This window comes from Natator depressus, chromosome 4 (genome assembly GCF_965152275.1).
Source record: "Natator depressus isolate rNatDep1 chromosome 4, rNatDep2.hap1, whole genome shotgun sequence".
Lineage (NCBI taxonomy): Eukaryota > Metazoa > Chordata > Testudines > Cheloniidae > Natator > Natator depressus.
The window spans coordinates 55,864,507-55,884,460 of NC_134237.1; the positions used below are offsets into that span (position 1 = coordinate 55,864,507).

The window sequence follows — 19,954 nt, forward strand, 5'->3', positions numbered from 1 at the left end:
TATCTAGATAATAAGACTTCCACAGTTAGGTAACAGGATAAAAATATATAAGAGATAGAAATTTTCAAGACATAAACCATACACTAACTGACTGGGTCTAAGAATAAGCTTCCTCTATGGGCAGGTTATTTCATTATTGTTTGCTGTATCAAAATCTGTTTCTTTTGTGTTTCTTTGCATTTATAAGGTATATGAAATCATGAAAATATAAATTAACCTAAATGTATTATAGTCATAAAATGTAAATTTCAAATACAGCAAATTTACTAATTGCCAGTCACACACAATCATAAAAAGTGAAGAATATATTCAGAACTTGGGTATATTTTTCCATAAACCTAATCAAAATGCCAGAAAGTGGTTTCCAGGAAATAAATTATGGGATTTACTCTCACAATCTGAACCTTTATCTCTTCTTGAAGAGTCTACCACTATATTACCAATTGAGATCCTTCCTGTAATTCGCAGTTTGAACTAATTGAATGTGAAGCAATACTGCAAACAGACATAGTGGAGCCATATATCAGCTAAGGATCTGGTCCTTTATATTTAAGTTATTTTCTAAACCTGCCTTGTCAGGAAGATGGACTCAAATATCTTCTAGGACTTTTTTGACTCCAACTACTATTACCCTATAACCTCTTTTCCTCATGACTGCTTCTCCCTAAGGATTTACAAAAATGTTCTAGACATTAGCAATATTCACTAATTTGCCTGAGCCATAACAGACTGAAACACTGGTCTTAAGACAACTTTTAGTTTTGTTTTTAATCAAATTTCTATTGTGTTTACACTGCTGGGGCCCAAATCTCCCTGCAAAGGGATCCCTTCCCGATGCCTACAAGTCCATGAGAGTTACTTGAATCCAGCAAGGGAATAAAAAAAACCTATCACTATTTTTTGTAAAAAATTGCTGGAGCCGTGAACATAACATGTAAAATATGGCAAAGTGTTCGGGATTGAGTAATATTTGATGGAGGTTGAAATAGGATTTCATAAATATTTATGATTAAAACATAAATTAAATAGTCTAATGCAACCTAGCTTCCCTGGAAAGCATTAAGTTACAATTTTAACATGAGCTCACCTTCCACCCTCTGTGTGTTTTTAATGTATACTTAAAACAAAGATCTAATCATTCAAATCTAACCTAGGAAATAAGGTTGATGTATGACTCCTTGCCTTACATTTAATAGTTTTAACTTTCTGGACCATTAGGTTACATACAAATAACTGAGGCCAAACTGGCCCCTTCTGTACCTTTCTTCTTTAAATCTGATTAACAGGGTATTTTTCATATTCATTTCATTGGTGGTGAAGTCAATGACCCCAATCCAGAGAGCTGATATATATCTCCAGTGCTCAAGCTGAACAAAAGGGTGTTATCTTTTATGGACTGAGGTTTTCTGTTGGTAGGTTCATATCCTAGTCACACCAGCATCCAAACCTCAGCGGTTCGTGTAGAGTAGCATTAGGCGGAGTATTGTGAATGGCACGCCTCTGGTAAATAGCATGTGACCAGCCTGTGGTAAATAGCATGAAATCTCTGCCTTTTTCTTTCTGCTGAACGAAGTCTTATGCTGCAGCACTCCTAGTCATTAGCATTTTGGGGCAGCAAAAAGTCTGAATGTGGGGTGAGGAGCTAACCCAACCTATCCCTACCTCCTGCACAAGAATTTAATTAAAAGTCACAATGTTTAACAGTTTGGTACACTTAGCTGGGTTTCTTTTTACCATCACAATTAATATGGATAATAATGAAACAAAATGGACCTGATCCTATCGTCCTTCTAAGCAAGTAGCATCCACTGAAGTCTAAAGGACTTGCATGTGCAAAAGGGGTGTAGGACCAAGCCCACTGCAAATATAAATCTAAACCCCACCATCCATACTCGGGTGAGAAACTCCAATTTAAAGCAGGATTTCGCCCATGTGCAATACATGTTTTCCATTAAGTATTAGCTCCTTCAAGGGTAGATTGCATACAGATTGCATCTGAACTTCCACTCTGTTCAGATCAGTGATTTTAAGAAGTAGTGGCTTGGTACCTGCAAGTTACGCATAACTCGGTACAGTAATGGTAAGAATGTTCCTGAGTCTGGGTGTCTGGGAGAGGAGGGGCAAAATGAGTCTTCCCTTCCTGATGCCCACATGCAATGGCCGGGTACAAAAGCAGTCCTGAGAGGATACAGGAATTGCTCCATCCAAACATACCTGGTGGCACAAATCACCCCAAATGGGGTCAACAGGGGCCAGGAAGAGACAGAAACAAGGATCTGTCTTCCCCATTTGCACTGTGGAAGCAGATTATAGCAACCTAAAAGAAAGTACAACATGTACCCTTGCACTGCACTCCAAAGAGCTGGGGGAAGAGATTTTGCCTCCTGCAGTACAATCCCTACCAGAGCTCCCCCTGTGGTGGTGCAGAGCTGCATCACCTCTTACTCACAGCTGTACCTAGTAGGCAGTATTGAGACCCCTTGAGAGGTAACTTCTCCTCACCCGCACATAACCAATTCCTCCCTGCCCTTCCTTCTAATATATGGTGTCTGTGGATCTGTAGTGCATTGATCACTGTAGTAGCTAGGTGCCCTAGGTATAACAAGAATGTTTTAGAATGTTCTCTCTGTTCCTTCCTCAATCAGCTGAAATAGACAGATAACAAGGGAGTGTTCTGATTGCGCATATCCAGGGTTCAGGAGTTCTGCAGTAGTTCGTTAGCAATACTGTCACTCTCCTTTAGCAACATACAAAAGGCAACACAATTGGAAATAAAATAAAAGAGGCACTTTGCCCAGGGATTGGGAAAAAAATCTTTTCAACAAACCACCATGCACACAAGCATACCTAACAGATAATTCCTCTGAAGAAGAGCAGCACAGCTTGAAGTACAGTACACCTCAAAAGAAGAGGACGTTTGCCAACACCACAGACCAAATAAAAAGAGCAACTAATCATACTGTGTAAACAATAAAAATACCACAAGGGAGATGTCTAGAATTGTAAGGAATGCTTTACCACTACACAGACTTTGTAAAATAATAGTACAAGAATTTTAAAAACAAACTCAAAAACTTTTACCTGCTGTTTGCTTCAGAACCAGGCATTCGTTATCTGAGCTTTCAGCATCTCTGTGAAATGTAACCCTTCTGCTTCACAGTGAGGTCTGTACAGCCCCATCCATACTTACATCTCACTGCCTCAGTGGGAAGAAAAAAACTAGGAATCCAAGGATATTATTGCCAGAGGCCCTGTTGCTCACTCCCACCTCTGCTGAGCAGGACAAAGGGGAGTAAAAGCTGCAGAAAAAACTGTGATGGGACAGTGCAGAGGGGAGAAAATGAAATGGCCTTGCTGATACTCCCTACCTCTCCACAGGACTGTTCACCCCTCACAAAAAAATTGCATTGCCCATTGTCCTCGCAGAAAATCGAATAGGAGGGAGGAGCAAAACTAACAATATGCTCCCCACAAAGAACTGCAATATGCACTGTGGAGAGTTAGTGTTGTTTGAAGCTCCATGCTTTCTGATTTCCTATAACGGGGGTTCTCAACCTTTCTCTTTCTGAGGCCCCCATCAACATGCTATGAAAACTCCACAGCCCACCTGTGCCACAATGACTCGTTTTCTGCATATAAAAGCCATGGCTGGCTATAGGGGGTAGCAAGCAGGGAAATGGCCTGGGGCCCCACTCTACAGGAGTCCTGGCAAAGCTACATTGCTCAGACTTCAGCTTCAGCCCCGGGGGGTGGGACTCAGAGCCCCGGGCCTCAGTCCCATGTGATGGGGCTTCAACTTTCTGCCCTGGGCCCCAGCAAGTCTAACATTGGCCCTGCTTGGTGGCCCCCCTGAAACCTGCTCAGGGCCCCCCAGGGGTCCCTGGACTCCTGGTTGAGAATGACTGACCTATAAAACATAAGGGGAGACAACCAGTGATAGCATACTGGCCAGAAGTGCCTGGTGGAGGACCAGAGAGACATGTAGAGGGAGTCCCAACACATAGCTGGCTGGGTATCTGCAATATTGAGGCTTGGGATAGCTTGGGTCCCAGACTAACTCCCTGTCTCTCGTCCATACTCCAACACTAACCTCACCAGGTGGAGGGTACACCAGGACTGTGGCTCTTGAAGAGCTAAAGATATTTTATATTAGTTTGTCCCCATCCATCCAGTTTTGGGCAAGAGAGAAATAAGGGCCAAAATAATCTTCTTGTACTATACAAACAGCAGAGTTGCAAGCAAAAAATGCACATTGCTCTGCTTCAGGTTGCATGGTTCATTTCAAGGGTTTTGAGACTTTTTCAAAATGAGGGCCATATTAGCAAGTTGCGACAAGCAGATTGCAGTCCCAGAAGTACAGCCATTGGAGAGTACAATGCCTAACAAAGCTCCATCTAGATATCTTCACTAAGGGGCAAATCCAGCCCCACCTCCACAACAACAAAGGGTCCTTTGGCCAAGGAACCTATGCAATTCTACTGCATAAGGGGAAAGTGTGCTACATAAAAAGCACACACCCTCTGTTAAACAGAGCTCAGCTTCAAGAGAGCATGAGGTCATGCTGCCAGGTCCAGTTTGGCATCCTCTGAAAAATGGCATCCTCCATGTGGTGTAACCTTATATGTACCATGTGTCTGAGGTCACACCGGCAGGGGAGGGCCCACGCTGTTCCTAGAAATACTGGAATGTCTGGTTTTCTGGGGATGTGGCAGTGGCCACCTGCACCTACAGAGCAGCCCAGAGCCATTTCACATTGAGTACCCAATGCAGCCCATGTACTTGTCTCTAGGTTCAAGATTTTCCTATGTGAATATGTACTGTTGTGTACACATGTAGGAGGACTATAACATTCTGTCTCTTAGATTGTAAGTTGCTTGGGACCTGGATTAGGTGCCTGGGTCTTTATCTGTGTTTCGTACAGCAGCTAGCACACTAATGGTGCTTAACAAATAGCAAGAACAGCAAAGTAAAACCAACCGGGTGACATTTAAAAATCATTCCAGTGGAATGTTCTCAACGCTTCTTCCTTGTTTGCGTCAATTCTCCAAAATCTGGGTGGAGAGGCTGTTGTAAGAAGAGAGGGGGATGCTCTGGAAGTTGTGGCTGGTTGGTCAATTTTTCTGAATACCAAGAGTAGAACCTTGACATCTCAGTTTCTGATTTCAGTGTAAAAATATGTTGTTGACGACACTCTGTTCTCTCAAAGGAATTGCACCATCGATTGATTTACAGATTACCCTGTGGCTGTGAAATGCACAAGGGGAAAACATGTTTCTTTTGGGAACTCTCCTGTCCTGAAACCTTGGAGACTTTACTAATGGTATTGCAAAAGCAGAATCCATTTGATGGTGGGCCTTAAAACTTAGGTCGACATAGCTATGGCAATCAAGGGTAAAAAAATCCACACCCCTCAGTGCTGTAGCTGTGCCATCATAACCACAGTGTAAACTCACCTATGGCAATGAAAGAATTCTTCCATTGACCTAGCTACCATCGCTCAGGGAGGTGTGGTTCCAACAGTGACCCCTTCTGTTGCTGTAGGCTGTGTCTACACTAGTGGGTTATGCTGGCATAGCTGTGGTGCTGTAGATGTGTCCCTATAGTTCCTGTGCGGCAGATGTGGCCTGTATTATGGAGTGTCAGAATACCCGGAGAGATACTGAGCCTGATTCTCCACTGTCTTGTTCCTTTGAGTGCCATTTTGATTAGGTAGCATTACACATCCACTGTGCGCAGACTATATAACATGCAAGGCAGTGGAAGATCAGGCTCAGTGGGTCTGATTTTTATCTCATGCCCATGTAAATCAGAAGTAACTCCATTAAAATCAATGGGTCCAAAAGTCCCATGCAAAGGATATGAGTAATTCGTACTGAAGTTTTTAGGAATTACTCGTACCCTAATGGGAAAATAGAGGGCATTGGACTTGCAGTGGTGTAAAACTAATGCAAGTGCTAGCAGGATCAGACCTACTGATTCTAAAGATATTTGAAGAGGAAAAATCTGACACCTTATCCAAAGGAAAGCAATGAATGCATAAGCAGGGCTGAATAATAATGGAAACTACCCACCAAAATAATTGCAAAATTCATCTGAAAAATGAAATAAATTAATTCTGATTCCAGTGATTTTTATTAAAATCAACTTAAAAGGGATGTATAATGATTCAGTACTAGTGTTACTTCAGTTAAGGAAAAAATAGAAAGGACAAAACAAAAGGAATAAAATACTTTTCATCTTGCAAAAGGAGAGATTCCTGGGGTGTCAGGAGGAAGTGTACATGCTGCAGCTATGACAGGGTCTCACTGTGAAAACCAGTGACTAAATGAACCTTTTTCAAGTACAAGACTTTTCTTTTTGATGCCAATATTTTCTTTGTAGTAGCAGAGTTTCAGATAGTCACTACAAAGTGCACATTCGTTTCCATTGCTTGAAATATGCTGGGGCCATATACAGTGCAAATAAAAGAACATCTGACTTTCTTTCTACTAACTCTTAAGTGTTAACTATAATGGTAAATAAATGTTTGGACGGCTAAGGGGATTGATAACAGCATGCAAAGCCTTTCCCCTTGACAGTGCCACTTCAAATCCTACCTTCAGCAGTAGGAATTGAAAGCAATAGTTATTTGGCCCAGATCCAAACACTGAGTGTCTGGAATCAAAACCTAGATCTGAATTTTGCAGCTGGAGCCATGTCTCCATAACTGGCTGGGCAATTATCTTGTGGGGCATTGGAAATCGAAATCTTACAGATTAGGCCCTTCCATCTCTAGCAGCTGTTCTGTGGCCTCTGAAATGAATCGAAGGCCTCAGCCAAGAGAAGAGTTATTGAAAAAAACCAAATATACACCTGGCAAATATTTGTTGGAGTACTGCCAGTCCATATAGAATAGATTCTTGCTGGCTGTAGAAAAGTGGTCATTAAGAAGTTAACTGGGCTACTCCGAGTACAATGAGTGGGAGCCAGACTCCACCCCTCCCTGTTTAATAGATGGGAGTGTAGGTAGAGTGTGTTTCTTGTGCACATAATAATCCCTTTACAAAACTGGGGCTTGTAGTTTGTTAAATATATTCTGTAAATTCAGCTGGAATCAGAGGAACTGATCAATAACTTGCTGGTGAAACTTCATCCTATCATTCATTATTCTTTACAATGGTTCAAGCACAAATCCTAGTTAGGATATCAGCAGTTGGTACATAGCGTGTATGTTTTCATCAAAGTGGGAAACCATTGGAAAGATGACAGCATTTTGTCTGCTGTGGTTTGGTTAAATACAAGTATGCTGCTTTACAGATCACACCTGAAAGTGCTGAGCATTTCCTGGGGAAGGTGAAGTGCTCAGCACTCTGTAGAATCATGCCTTTAGTATAATAGCAAGTGAAACCAAACTTATATTCTAACCTCTCCAGAAGTAGGGGGTACTGAGACCTGAGTCTGGGGCCCTCTCTCTCTCTAGTATTTATATATTTTATATACAGTTAAAGGAACAAAATATTCCTGTTAAAACTATACATATCAAATGATGCCTCTTACCATTCAACTTGCAGTTACACGATCAACTTCCTTCAGATGTGAAGGATTTGGATTTATACAGAAACATGTCATTGGCCTTAAACAATGTAAACGTTCGAATGGGCTGAAAGGTATGAACTATCAAAATATCTCTCAAAATCTGAGTAATCCAATTAGAACATGGAGGTGGGCCTGAAATGAAGGAAAGCAGATGCTCCACACACACACACTGATTTTTTTCAAATGTTTGAAGGGGCACTTTAAAAAAAAAAACTATTATGTGCCAAAAAGCATAAATAGAAGCAATTCAAGTATTCTGAGTGACTGTGGCGGATGGGTGTAAACTGGGGCAAAATTTCAATGGGCCAGATCAGAACTTATCCTTAAAGGACAGGATGAATACCTAAATGCTCAGTATTCAATGAATACTGAATATTTTGCTGTGTCATGCAAACTTTTCCCACTCAACAGCCAGTAGCTTTGACAACAACAAGCTGTGAACTTTAATTCAGAAATACTAGATAAGTAGCCTGTACTATAAGTAAGATTAAACCAGATGTAAATTTTGCTGACCCCATAGGAATATTTAATATATCATTTGTCGTATTCTGATTAAATAATTTTTAACAATTGGAACATATTAATAGAGAGAAAAAAAGTGTTTACCTTGGATGTCACAATGCAGAGCTATTACCAGTGTCTATTCTGTAATTCTGCTGCTGCAGAATTTGGTGCAGCATTCACCCACACATGCTGCAGAATTGTGCTCCAAAATTTAAGCTTTCATTTTTTTAGAAAAAAGGGTTCTAAGCCATATGGCTGCAAAGATAACTTTCAGAATATGAATTTACTATATGCCAAAGTAGTAGAGTCTATCCAAGTATGCAGACAGCCCGAAACAGAAACTGGGTGTTGACTCTGAAACCTAATGACATTGATTGTCAACATTATTAACTATTTTACTGCTTATTATGTTAGAAAAAGCATTCAGGTAATATGCTTATCCCAATATATTAAGCTGCCTCCTGCATTTCCCAGGCAGTAAAACTTCCAACTATCAAAACTTTGAGCTTCCCCCACCCACTTCCCATCCAGCTTCTAAAATGCAGTCAGGGCTGGCCTTACCTTGAGGTGAACTGAGGTGGTCGCCTCAGGTGCCAGACTGTGGGGGGCGCCACTAGGACCCAGAGTGTAGAAAATTGTGTCTGCTGCTGGTGCATATGTATTCTCCCTGCACTAGATGCACAGAGATGGTGGAGTGCTGTGCTGGAGGAATGAGGCCACAAGAGACATAACAGGCAGGCAGGAGAAAAGGTGAGAGGGAATAACAGAAAGCAGCAGGAGCTGCAGGGAGAGAGAGGAGGGGGACCCTCTTATGTACTTCTCTAGCACCCCAGGAGCCTAGACTGATTAACACCAGCTTCTCAGGAAGCTTCCTGTTTCCTGCTGCTTCCCGTAACCCACTTCAGGAAAACAGGCAGTCAACTGAAGTAGTAGGAGTCAGTTAGGCCCTTAAGACACAGACATCTTCCCTCACACAGGCCCTGCTACCACCCTGCTTATTTGTCCCCTTCAACTGAGTGTTGAGAGCCACTATAGCTGACACAGAACAGCAGTCAAGAGTGAAAGAAGAAAACGCCCCTCTGGGGCAGCATTCAGAAAAAGAAAGCAAGCAAAGGAAGCTTTTCTATCTAAGCAGGAAGGAGCTCTCCTGAGATACATAGACACAAATGTTCATGGTGAGCCTTCTGGCCCCAGTGAGGATGTGAGTGGTGAGGCGATACCTGATCTTCCAGTTAGAGTGCAGGTGACCTGGCAGCTACTGCAGCATCCATATCTCCATCTCAAATGGATATAACCATGCACATTCCTGAAGAAAAGTGTAGATCAGAGAAGACTGTGGTGGAGGCACAAGAAACAGCTGCTGCTGAGTTTAGTTCCTTAAGTCTAGATGATGCAGGACTGTGGACCCTCTTGAGCAGTAGCCTGAGGGACTTCCTTGTACTGCATGGGCAACAGCAAGTGAAAAATTTCATGTTCCCCAAAGACAATGAAAATAGAAGTTTCCATCCAACACATTACTGGTGTGAAATCCCCAATGGTGACAAAGTGTAGAGGCCGTGGCTTATGTACTCAAAATCTCAGAATGCTGCATGCTGTTTTTGTTGCAAACTCTTCCAGTCTAATGTTCCAGCCACATTGCATTCTACAGGAACAAAGGACTGGAAAAATCTGGCTAGAAATCTGGCATGCCATGAGGAGGCAGCAAATCACCAGAGAGCATTCCATAGGTGGAAAGAGCTTGAGATGAGACTAAGGTATGTTACCCATAACAGTGTTATAGTATAACAAAGGCTTGGTTAACACAGGCTTGGTTAACAAAGGCTTATCATAACACTGTTATGGTAAACTGATGCACAGAGCCGTGCAGTGACTTGCCCAGTTTGCACCGCAGTCAGGGCAGAGTTGGGAATAGAACTAAGGAGTCATGATTCTCAGTCCTGTGCTCAAAGGTACATACACACCTTCCCTTTACCAACATTGATGGTCATCCACATCATATGTGGATTCCGGAATGTAATCTTGAAAAAAATGACAGTCCAAATTACTAACCAGATAATCAAGGTGGATAGAAGAATTGATGGCCTGGAAACCAAAGTGCATAGACAGAAGAGACAGATTTTCAAAATATCTCCAAAGATAAAAAGCTTTAGCAACAAAGTAGTGTAGTGGAGAGATGTTTAGAATTGGCTGAGAACAATAGGAATTGCCATACCAGATCAAACCCTGTTGTCCAGTTTATTCCAAGATTTTGTCATTATTAAGCCAGATGCTTCAAAGGAAGGTGCAAGAAACCCCATAACAAACAATTATGCACTGATGAATGACCCAATTAATACCACAGAGTAATCATTTGTCTGGCCTCCAGTCAGGAAACAAGAGGACAGATGTTTATGGACTATCTGATTGTCAAAGCTCTGAATTAGACTTACCTGAGGAGCCAATCTCGGTATAAAAGCACTTCAGGAATAGATGCCTTTATGGTGTCCAGTAATAAACAATAAGGGTTGGAAAAAGTTCCCTGGCCTCCACAGTGACCAGAGTTCTGTTTGGGGCTCACGTGAGGAAAGATGCTGGCTGGGAAGTGTCCAAGATATTCTCTTTCCCCAGATTTCAGGCTGAAAATAAAAAGGAAGAGAGGGGGAAAAAAGAGAATTTGTGGAAATAAATTCAAGAGTTTTGTAATCTAAAAACAAGCAAGCTCAAGCTAGCACTCAGACGGTGGGCTGTTGTACAGATAGGCAGTATCAGTTTACAGGGATGAAGTCTCATTCTGCTACCATTTGTACCAATGTAATCAGAGTAATTCCACTGAGTTATAATGATGTAAAACTGGCATAAGAGAGAGCACAAAGAGACCCAAAGGCTCTGCTGGGAATTGGAGAGATTGGGATCTATTCCAATTCTACAAGCACGACCAGAAAAGATGTTATACAATTTTTTTCTCTGAGTGATTTTATCTTGAGAAGATCCTTGAGACATTATACCAAAGACCTCATCTGGTTGCTCTCTTAGTAGCAGAGTTAATATACAAGATTATTCTATGACTTTTAAGCCTACTGCAGCAATGATGGAGTCTTGACCCACTAACACTCACTTTTCCTTTTGTATTCAAAAGGCAAAAGCACCAAGATTCCAGCTGATTCTTGTGTAGCTGTACAAGGGGAAAGGATGACTCCTTGCTCCCACATTTCACCATTGTGCCCTGGATCAGTGGCAGCCGGAATATGACGTTCCACAAATTTTTGATTGGAAATGCCACAGTTGTATCTGTAGGCTATTACGTTGACATTTGAAAATAATATTCTGTGTGCTTAGCAGATATGTAGGAAATGTACACAGCAAAACCTAAATGTCATGAAACTCATGTGGTTTTGGATTTCATTATCAATTCTAATTTGGCACCAGTTCACACTGTGGTTGGCCAATGTTTAGAAAAGGCTGGTCTGATTTAAGGTTTTTGGTCAGACTGTGCCTGACCTGGGTGCTTGTGTGCAGAGAGGAAGAAAAGCACAAGTGCAGGGACTAGTCTTTTCTGAGGTGAAACTTGGGGATATTCAAATCTCAGGGTTTAATTCAGCCATCCACAAAATTAAGATCTAGATCTGGATCTGAACTTCCTCAAATGTTCAGAGGATTAGGACCCATGGGGGCTGGTTGGGCCCATCATTGCTGTTAGTTAAGTTATGCACAATGAGAAACTCAGCATAGTCTCTACAACTCTCCAAAGTAACTGGGTATTACTTCCCACCTTCCCCTGAAACAAATGGAAGACATTTGTGATCACCACTTGCAGAGTGTCATATAAATACTCTGTGTTCCATGCCTTTAGTTAGTAAGTTCGGGTATAAATAAAACAATGAACGTATTGTTATTATTCTGTACTTCCTTCAAAAAATGCTGTTATGCAGACTTCAGGACATTGACAGAATCTCATCCCAGGCTCAGATGCATTGTATTTCAATTTTATATATAAGGCTTTGAGTTATATAACCTATTTCATAGATGTGAAAAAACTGTAATACAAGGAGCAAAGCTTTGCAAGCATCTTTACTTGTTCAAAGCATAAATGACAGCTGGGATGGAGATTACTGTTGGTTCCCTAATTGTGCACAAGAATCAATTTATTCACATTTGTTATGTTGATACATCCTAGGGGAGAAAAATGTTAGTCCAAACTGCTGCCACTCATGCATATACTCACTTAAAACTGCCTCTCTATTGTCACCTACCGCAGCCCACCTGGGGGATGCCTGCCCTTTAAAATATAACATGATACAAATTGTATACATGTAATAATGATCTTTCCACAGGTTTCATAATCCAACATCCAAAACTGTCACAAGTTCCAGTGGTAAATTTAAAATGATAAGAATCTGTTTGCAACAATGAGAATTAGGCTCTTAAGTGTCCCATTATGAGGTGTGAGTCATGCCTTGAATGCTAGACTCTGGGCCAAATTCAGCCCTGATGAAAGCAGACACATGGGGTTTGCTCCAGTTTATGCCAAGGTAGGGCTGAATTTGATTTTCTGTGAGCATAACAGTGTCTGAAGCATTTTAGGAAAGGATCCTTTAACAGTGAAACTGTTACTACCTCAGTTGGAGAGGATCAATACATCCTCCCACTGCTTATGTTTAAACACTCTCCTTAATTCCTCCATGTTTCTACGGCAGCAGAATTACCTCCCACTTTCATTCATTACCAAGAGAATTGCTTAAACATTTAGAATTTTGGGCTATCAGGGCTGGATCCGAAGATAGGTCATGATTACAGGTTGTTACATATTCACTGTCTACGTTATCATTTCTGATTATCTTATGTCCTTTCTTTAGCTTCATGCTCAGCGGTGGCCATTTGCGGATTCTGATTTCGGGCTGTTTCTTTGCAAATTCCTCCCCTTTATACAGAAGGCATCAGTGGGCATCACAGTCCTCAATCTCTGTGCCCTTAGTGTGGACAGGTATAGTATCTCTCATCCTTTTGTTGGACACTGTTCTTTGAGACCTTTCACTTGCGCTTGTTCTAAAACTGAGAGCCGTGAATGGTGTGGTTATACCACAGGTATAAGTGCATACCTTAACAATACGTCTTGTTCATGCTCTCAAAAACATATAGGATTCAGTTTTACTGTTAACATTTGTTGTGTGGCAATTTTTCGTCTTTTTTGTATGTATGTACTAAATGTATGTACTAAAATCCCAATTTTTCCTCACTCAAAGGACAAATAGCTTTCTAGGCGCAAGTCATTGTGGGCAATGATCTAAAAGCACAGCATGGGCCAAAGAATCCCTGTGTTTTAATCCTGGCTTGCGCTTACTTCCTTTGTAGCCATGGACAAATCACTCATGCCCAGATTTTCAAACCTGGGTGCCTAAGGTCAAGAACCTAAATCCATTTGTAGGTCCCTAAATAAAAGTGTCCTTATTTTTAGGGGTGCACTCAAAAAGCATCCAGTGCTCCTACTGATGTCAGTAGATGTCCAATTGACTTAAATAAAGTGGGCCTGGTTTTCAAAAGTGTTGAAGTCAGTGGGAGATCTGAGTGCATCTCTGAAACTCAGGTCACTTTTATGTAAGTATTTAACTTTACACACCCTCATTTGAAAATTTTGAAAACTGACTCTCTGGGGCAGTTCCTGATTTCACTGGGGTTAATCGAGATTTACTCTGGTGCAACTGAAATTTGAATCGGACCCTACATATCTGTTTGCCCCCAACATATTCCCTGCAAATATTTACTGTAGTAGCATGAGATGCTAAATAATGTATCCTTGGCAAAGCATATAAAATGGGGATAACAATACCCTTGTGAGGAATGTTAAGTGTTGAGAACTAACACAATACTGATTCTAATCCCACACTAGCTTTATACTTCAATGGAAATAGCATAGGGTTGTTTTGGTGATTAATTAGTTAATGTTTGTAAAGTATTATATATGTGATAATTGACTATAATGGAGTTACTCCCAATTTACTGTAGTATTAGTGAGAGTAGCGTAGGGCCCAGTGGGATCGCACTGCTCAGAATGTATCCCATAAACTATACATTCCACATACGTTGTTGATATAGGATCTGTTCCTTAGAGCACTCTCTCACGATCTCACATTTCTACTTCAAAGTTTTACACTGAGGCAAATATCATTCCCACATCTTTTGGGAGATAAAATTATTTTTCCAGTGCTCAGACCCAAAACTTGATGGAGTTTTAAGTTTTTCAGTTTTGGGGTGCAGTTAAAGAAATATGAGGTAATAGCGCAATGTTATGTTCCATTTCAGATACAGATACTACTAAGTTACCCATGCTAATTGTGGATTATATAAATTTTTTAATTGTGCATCTTGTTTTTCATGGTGCAAAACTAAGCCAACATAGTTTTTGGAAGTGCTGCTTTGAGCTTGGCATCATTGCATTAACACATCATTTCTTATATTTGTGGACAAATTGTGTATCAAAGTTATCAACATTTTCAACTAGAACTTGAGGAAGTAAAGCAGAGAACAAAATAAGGAAGCCTTTACATAAGTAAAGGTTTCATTTGTTATTGCCAAATTAATTGGTCTTATTGTGCAAAGCACAGGAACATGGGTTGGGGGTAAAATAACCGTATTCATAAACATTATAACTATTATCATGTTAAAAGAAAAGGAGTACTTGTGGCACCTTAGAGACTAACAAATTTATTAGAGTATAAACTTTCGTGAGCTACAGCTCACTTCATAAGTAACAAGCTAAAAAACCCAACCCTCCAAACTCCTTTGTCATATTAAAAGCCTTGTTAAAATACAAAATAAATCTGAGAGCTTACTGGAAAAGAAGTCTGAACACTGATTCAAACTCCAGTGAAATTCTGTCTGAAAGGGAAGTCAAGACAAAGCATTGCTGCTTTAACTACTACTTCTCTAGAGCAATAGGTAATTAAATATCTGAAAAAGTTATACATGGTCATTAATAAAACAGCTTTGTTTTATGCCTCAAGCCCCACAGTTGGTGTCAATTACACATACATCCTTGACTTCAAATGGCAGAACAATCAGAAAAACCCAGTGTTCCACATCTTTGGTCACTGTTGCTCCTCTAATCATCTTTTGTGGATGTTAACCCTGATTTAGGAACCATATGTTTGCTCCTTTTTGCAAGATTGTCCCTGCCTTTAACTACATCTGTCTATTATGAAACCCTACCCATTACCCAGGCCCACACAGAAACTGGCCTGCATGGATCGTGAACTAAGGTTTAACTGTTTATACCCAGGGAGACAATACTGTTCATATGTGGAGAAGGTTTTTAGAGGCTGACAGACAGTGCCACACCAGTCTTTTACCCTTCAAAGGAAACACACATTTGTTGCAATTCCCTGTCAGGCATTTTTAAATTCTGGTTCATGCTGATGGCTACAGTCTGAGTCTTTTCTAAACAGTGCCTGACTGTGACTAAGGCTATATCTACAGTACTGCCTAATGTTGGGAAAACTTAGGTCACTCAGGGCTTTTTTTTCCCACTGAGTTTTTTACTCTTGCTCATGTCCCAGACAATGATTGTAAGGTGAAGGGTAAAGGTAAGGATCTCATCCCCTATGTGTAAGGTCTTATTTAGCCTTTGCTGCATACTGTACTGTGTGGAACACTAACTCCAGGTTATATGCTTTCATCTGGTAGCCAAGTTTTCAGTATCTATGCAGATGGGCAAGATTATGCCAATAAACCACAGCACTGAGTGGTCACCATAAATATCCTCCCAGCCACCAACCAGCCAGCTGCAGCTGAGCTGGCTTTTCTAGTGAGCAGTCATTGTGGTCTCTTCCCAAAAAAACCAGATCAATAGCAGAGAACCAATGTGGTTTAGTGGAGTTAGCACAGCATTGAAAGCAAGGGATTATTTCTATTCTAAATTTGATTCTGACAATAACTCGTTCTTTGTCCTTGGTCAAATCACTTCCCCTTTCTGCATTAGTTTCCCGTTCTGTAAAATGGGGATGGTAGTACTTAACTACAATAGGGTTGTTGTGATGATTACATAATGTTTGTTAACTTCTATATAAACAGGGAGGAGTGAGTAGGAGCAGATAGATGATTTTACCTCTGTATTCAGCATTGGTGAGACTTATACTGGAATACTGCATACAGTTCTGATGTCTACATTTCAAAAAATTGGAGAGGGTGCAGGAAAAACGCACAAAAACAATTCAAAGCCTCGGGGAAAAGCTTTCCACTGAGACACTTTAAAAACTCTGTCGGTTCAGTTTATCAAACAGAAAATTAAGACTGACTTGATTACAGTGTAGAAGTACCTCTGCAGGAAGAAAATACCGGATACTAAAGGGCTCTTTATTCTAGTGGAGAAAGGCATAAGAACCATTGGCTGGAAGATGAAGTGAGGCAAATTCCAATCAGAAATAAGGCACACATTTTTAACAGTGAGGGTGATTAACCATTGGAACAAACTGCCAAGGATAGTGGTGGATTCTCCAACTCCTGATGTTTTCAAATGAAGACGGAATGCTTTTTTGGAGCATATACTTTAGCCAAACACAAACTATTGGGCAAACTATCAATGCAGGGGTACCCAGCTAAGTTCCCTGTAAGCTGTGCGGCTGCACAGGTGTGCAGCAGCCTATGAAGTGCCACGCAGGCGCTCAGGGAACCCATCCAGTCAGGACCTACCACGGCCGGGGGAGGAGTGGCCCAAACCCAATCCCAGCACGGACCTGCCGTGACTGGGGCGCCCTTTCCCCAGCCCCAATCCAGCTCCGGACCTGCCGTGACTGGGGTGCCCCTCCCGTGGCCCCAACCCAGCCCTGGCTCAGACCTGACGTGGCCAGAGGAGGGGCGCCTATCCCTCCAACACCCACGCTCCGAACCCCTTAGCCCCTCCCCCGCCCCATGAATTTTATTATGTGCACCAATATAAAGGTGATATAACAAAATTCATTCCACACGTGGGAAAAATTAGAGGGAACACTGGTACCTGGGTTATATTTAAAGGTCTGTTATATACAGAAGATCAGACTAGATCAGTGGGCAAACTTTTTGGCTCGAGGGCCACATCTGGGTATGGAAATTGTATGGCAGGCCATGAATGCTCACAAAATTGGGGCTTGGGGTGTGGGAGGGGGTCAGGTGTCCGGCTGGGGTGCAGGCTCTGGGGTAGGGCCAAAAATGAGGAGTTCAGGGTGCGGGACGGGACTCTGGGCTGGGATAGGGGTTGGGATGCGGGGGGAGGGGGCGGGGTTCAGCTGGGGTGCGGGCTCTGGGGTGGAGCTGGGAATGAGGAGTTGGGGGTGCAGGAGCGTGCTCTGGGCTGTGACCAAGGGGTTTGGAGGGCAGGAGGGGGATCAGGGCTGGGGCACGGGATGGGAGAGGGGTAGGGGTGCAGGTTCCGGGCAGTGCTTACCTCAAGCACCTTCCATAAGCAGAGGCATGTCACCCCTCTGGCTCCTACACAGAGGGGCAACCAGGAAGTTCTACATGCTGCCCCGTCTGTAGGCGCCGCCACTGCAGCTACCATTGGCCGCAGTTCCAGGCCAATGGGAGCTGCGGGGTTGGGGCGGAGCAGTGTGCAGAGCTGGAGGGGGGACATGCCGCTGCTTCTGGGAGCTGTGTGGAGGCACGGCATGCACAGAGTGGGGAAAGCCCCCGGCCCCGCTCCCTGGCTGGACTGCTTGAGCAGGGCAAGCCCCAGACCCTGCTCCCCAGCAGGAGCTCGAGAGCTGGATTAAAATGTCTGAAGAGCCAGATGCGGCCCCCGGGCCGTAGTTTGCCCACCCCTGGACTAGATGATTTAATGGTTCCTTGTGGTCTTAAACTCTATGAATCTAAAAGCATTATATACATGCCAAATAATAGGGAGGACTGGTTAGAGGCAATGAAGACCAAGTGAGGATAAATAATTAAGACTGTGTAGAGTAAAAGAAAGCAGAGAGCACAGGAGAAGGACAGCAAGGGATGGACACAATATAAGAGCAAGCAAGTGGGTAAACAACATAATAGGAAAGCTAAAGATTGAAAAGAAAGAAGACGGGCTTTTCAAAGAATAGAGAGAATAACAAATGCAGAAAAAGAGAAAAGAAAACAATCTGGAGATGAATAGAATGTGTTGGACATTAATGGCGAGAAAAAGAAAATAAAAACAAAAGAAAAAGAAAAGTCAGAAAACACACACATGGCTTTTAGGTTGGGGAATTTAATGCACTGTATTATGCTCCTTTGTTTTATTATACTTCCCTCATATACATACTATATTTCTGTAAGTTTGAAGGCATCAAACTCTGCAACATTTTCACATTCCTAATCATAGGCCATTGGAGGCTAGACAAAGATCCTGTGTATTAAATAGTTCATAGTACACACACTTGTAAAATTAAAGTACCACTATTTTACTGAAGTTATCCTCGTACCAATTGAGTACAGCTGACCATATAATTTCTGTATGAAAATGTATTCAACAAATTCTGATAATCAAATTATTAAATTTCTTCTTTATTTGAAATTATTCACATTCAATAAATAATTCTTGGTCTGATGAGTCGTTTGAATTGTGAGCTGCAAAAATCACAACTGAATATGCAGGACCCAATTCTCCACTGCCCTCCCTCTTGTATAGTGATTTACAGCTGTGCAAAAAGGTTGTAAAACATGACCAAATCTGAATAATAGTTTACTTTGCAGAAGTGTAACTGACGGCACAAAGTGTGGGGAAGTAGAGAATCAGGTTCACAACTTGCAATTCACTCAATTACAAAAGTTACATGAGTAACTAACAGCACGAACTTCAGATAGTGTATTTGACTGTAATTTGCAGTTCACAATTACACAATATTAGTTATATACATCATACAATTGGGGAACTGAAATAATATCACATGACTGAATGAGAATTTTACAACCAAACATACAATTCAAAGTTCAGTTTCTGTGAATATTCATGTACATGTGCTGAAATTATCCTGCTAATAAAATTCAAGCACTTGAAATTTTTTTCACAAAACAACATCGAAAAGGGTCAAAGATGTGATCAAACAAACTTGATTTTGAAAGTGAATAAATATTACGGCAACATTTCTTTCGCTATTCAGTCGCTCTGTTACTGAGGGTAACTTCTTAAATCATTCAAATACAGTTTGCTCAGTTAGATGATCTTATAGCTCTGTCTCATATGCCCTCCAGGGACTGAGCGATCACCTGAAACTCTTAGGGCCTTCTCAGAGCATAGGAATACATTTAAAATAAGGGTTTTTTGAGTTTTTCCTCCTCCTCCCCCCCCCCCCACAAGTCTAAAATGGCCTAGGCTGTTTTAATAGCTTATATAACTTAAGCCTAAGAGCCTTTCCCCAGCATGTCTTGCAAGTATGCTATATGACCCGGCAGTATACACCAGAGAGAGAGATTCTAGTGTGTATACTATTAAATTGATGAAAAACTGAGCACTTTGCACCTTACCACTTTTATATTCTCTGCTATTATTCTACAGTCCTGCTGTCCAATAGTTTTCCTCTGAGAGTAAGGGCCCAATCCTGCATCCATTGATTCAGTCTATTTCCCAAACATCCTTGCTGTATGAGACATGAATTCATCACATTAATGAGACTGTATATGGAACATACGCCAGGCCCTACAATGACTAACAACGTCTCCCATTGGTATTTTTACTGTGTCAGTGGGCCCATATTCATATTGTACATAACTATTGCATAAGGAGTTGGACAGTATTTCTAGGATTCCTATTTTGTTTTCCAAACTTCAGAAAAATGCTTCTTCAACAGACAGTATGATAAACCCATCTGGAATTACTATACTATATTTATTTATTACTATTTTGGGGAAGTAAACAAACAAATTAAGCATAAACAGTTTGCAAAGCAGAACTGAACAGATTAAA

The 19,954-nt window shown here is 41.5% G+C and overlaps 1 protein-coding gene and 1 long non-coding RNA gene across 2 annotated transcripts in view; one reads left to right on the plus strand and one right to left on the minus strand.

Moving 5' to 3' along the window:
* Nucleotides 1–10,562, minus strand: part of LOC141986462 (uncharacterized) — a 180,274-nt gene extending 169,712 nt beyond the window's left edge. Inside the window, exon 1 of the long non-coding RNA XR_012639285.1 lies at nt 10,509–10,562. This is a non-coding gene — a long non-coding RNA (uncharacterized LOC141986462). The remainder of the gene's footprint in view (nt 1–10,508) is intronic.
* Nucleotides 1–19,954, plus strand: part of EDNRA (endothelin receptor type A) — a 38,426-nt gene that overhangs the window by 7,528 nt on the left and 10,944 nt on the right. Inside the window, exon 3 of the mRNA XM_074950964.1 lies at nt 12,912–13,039. Coding sequence (XP_074807065.1) covers nt 12,912–13,039 — 128 coding nt within the window. The remainder of the gene's footprint in view (nt 1–12,911; nt 13,040–19,954) is intronic.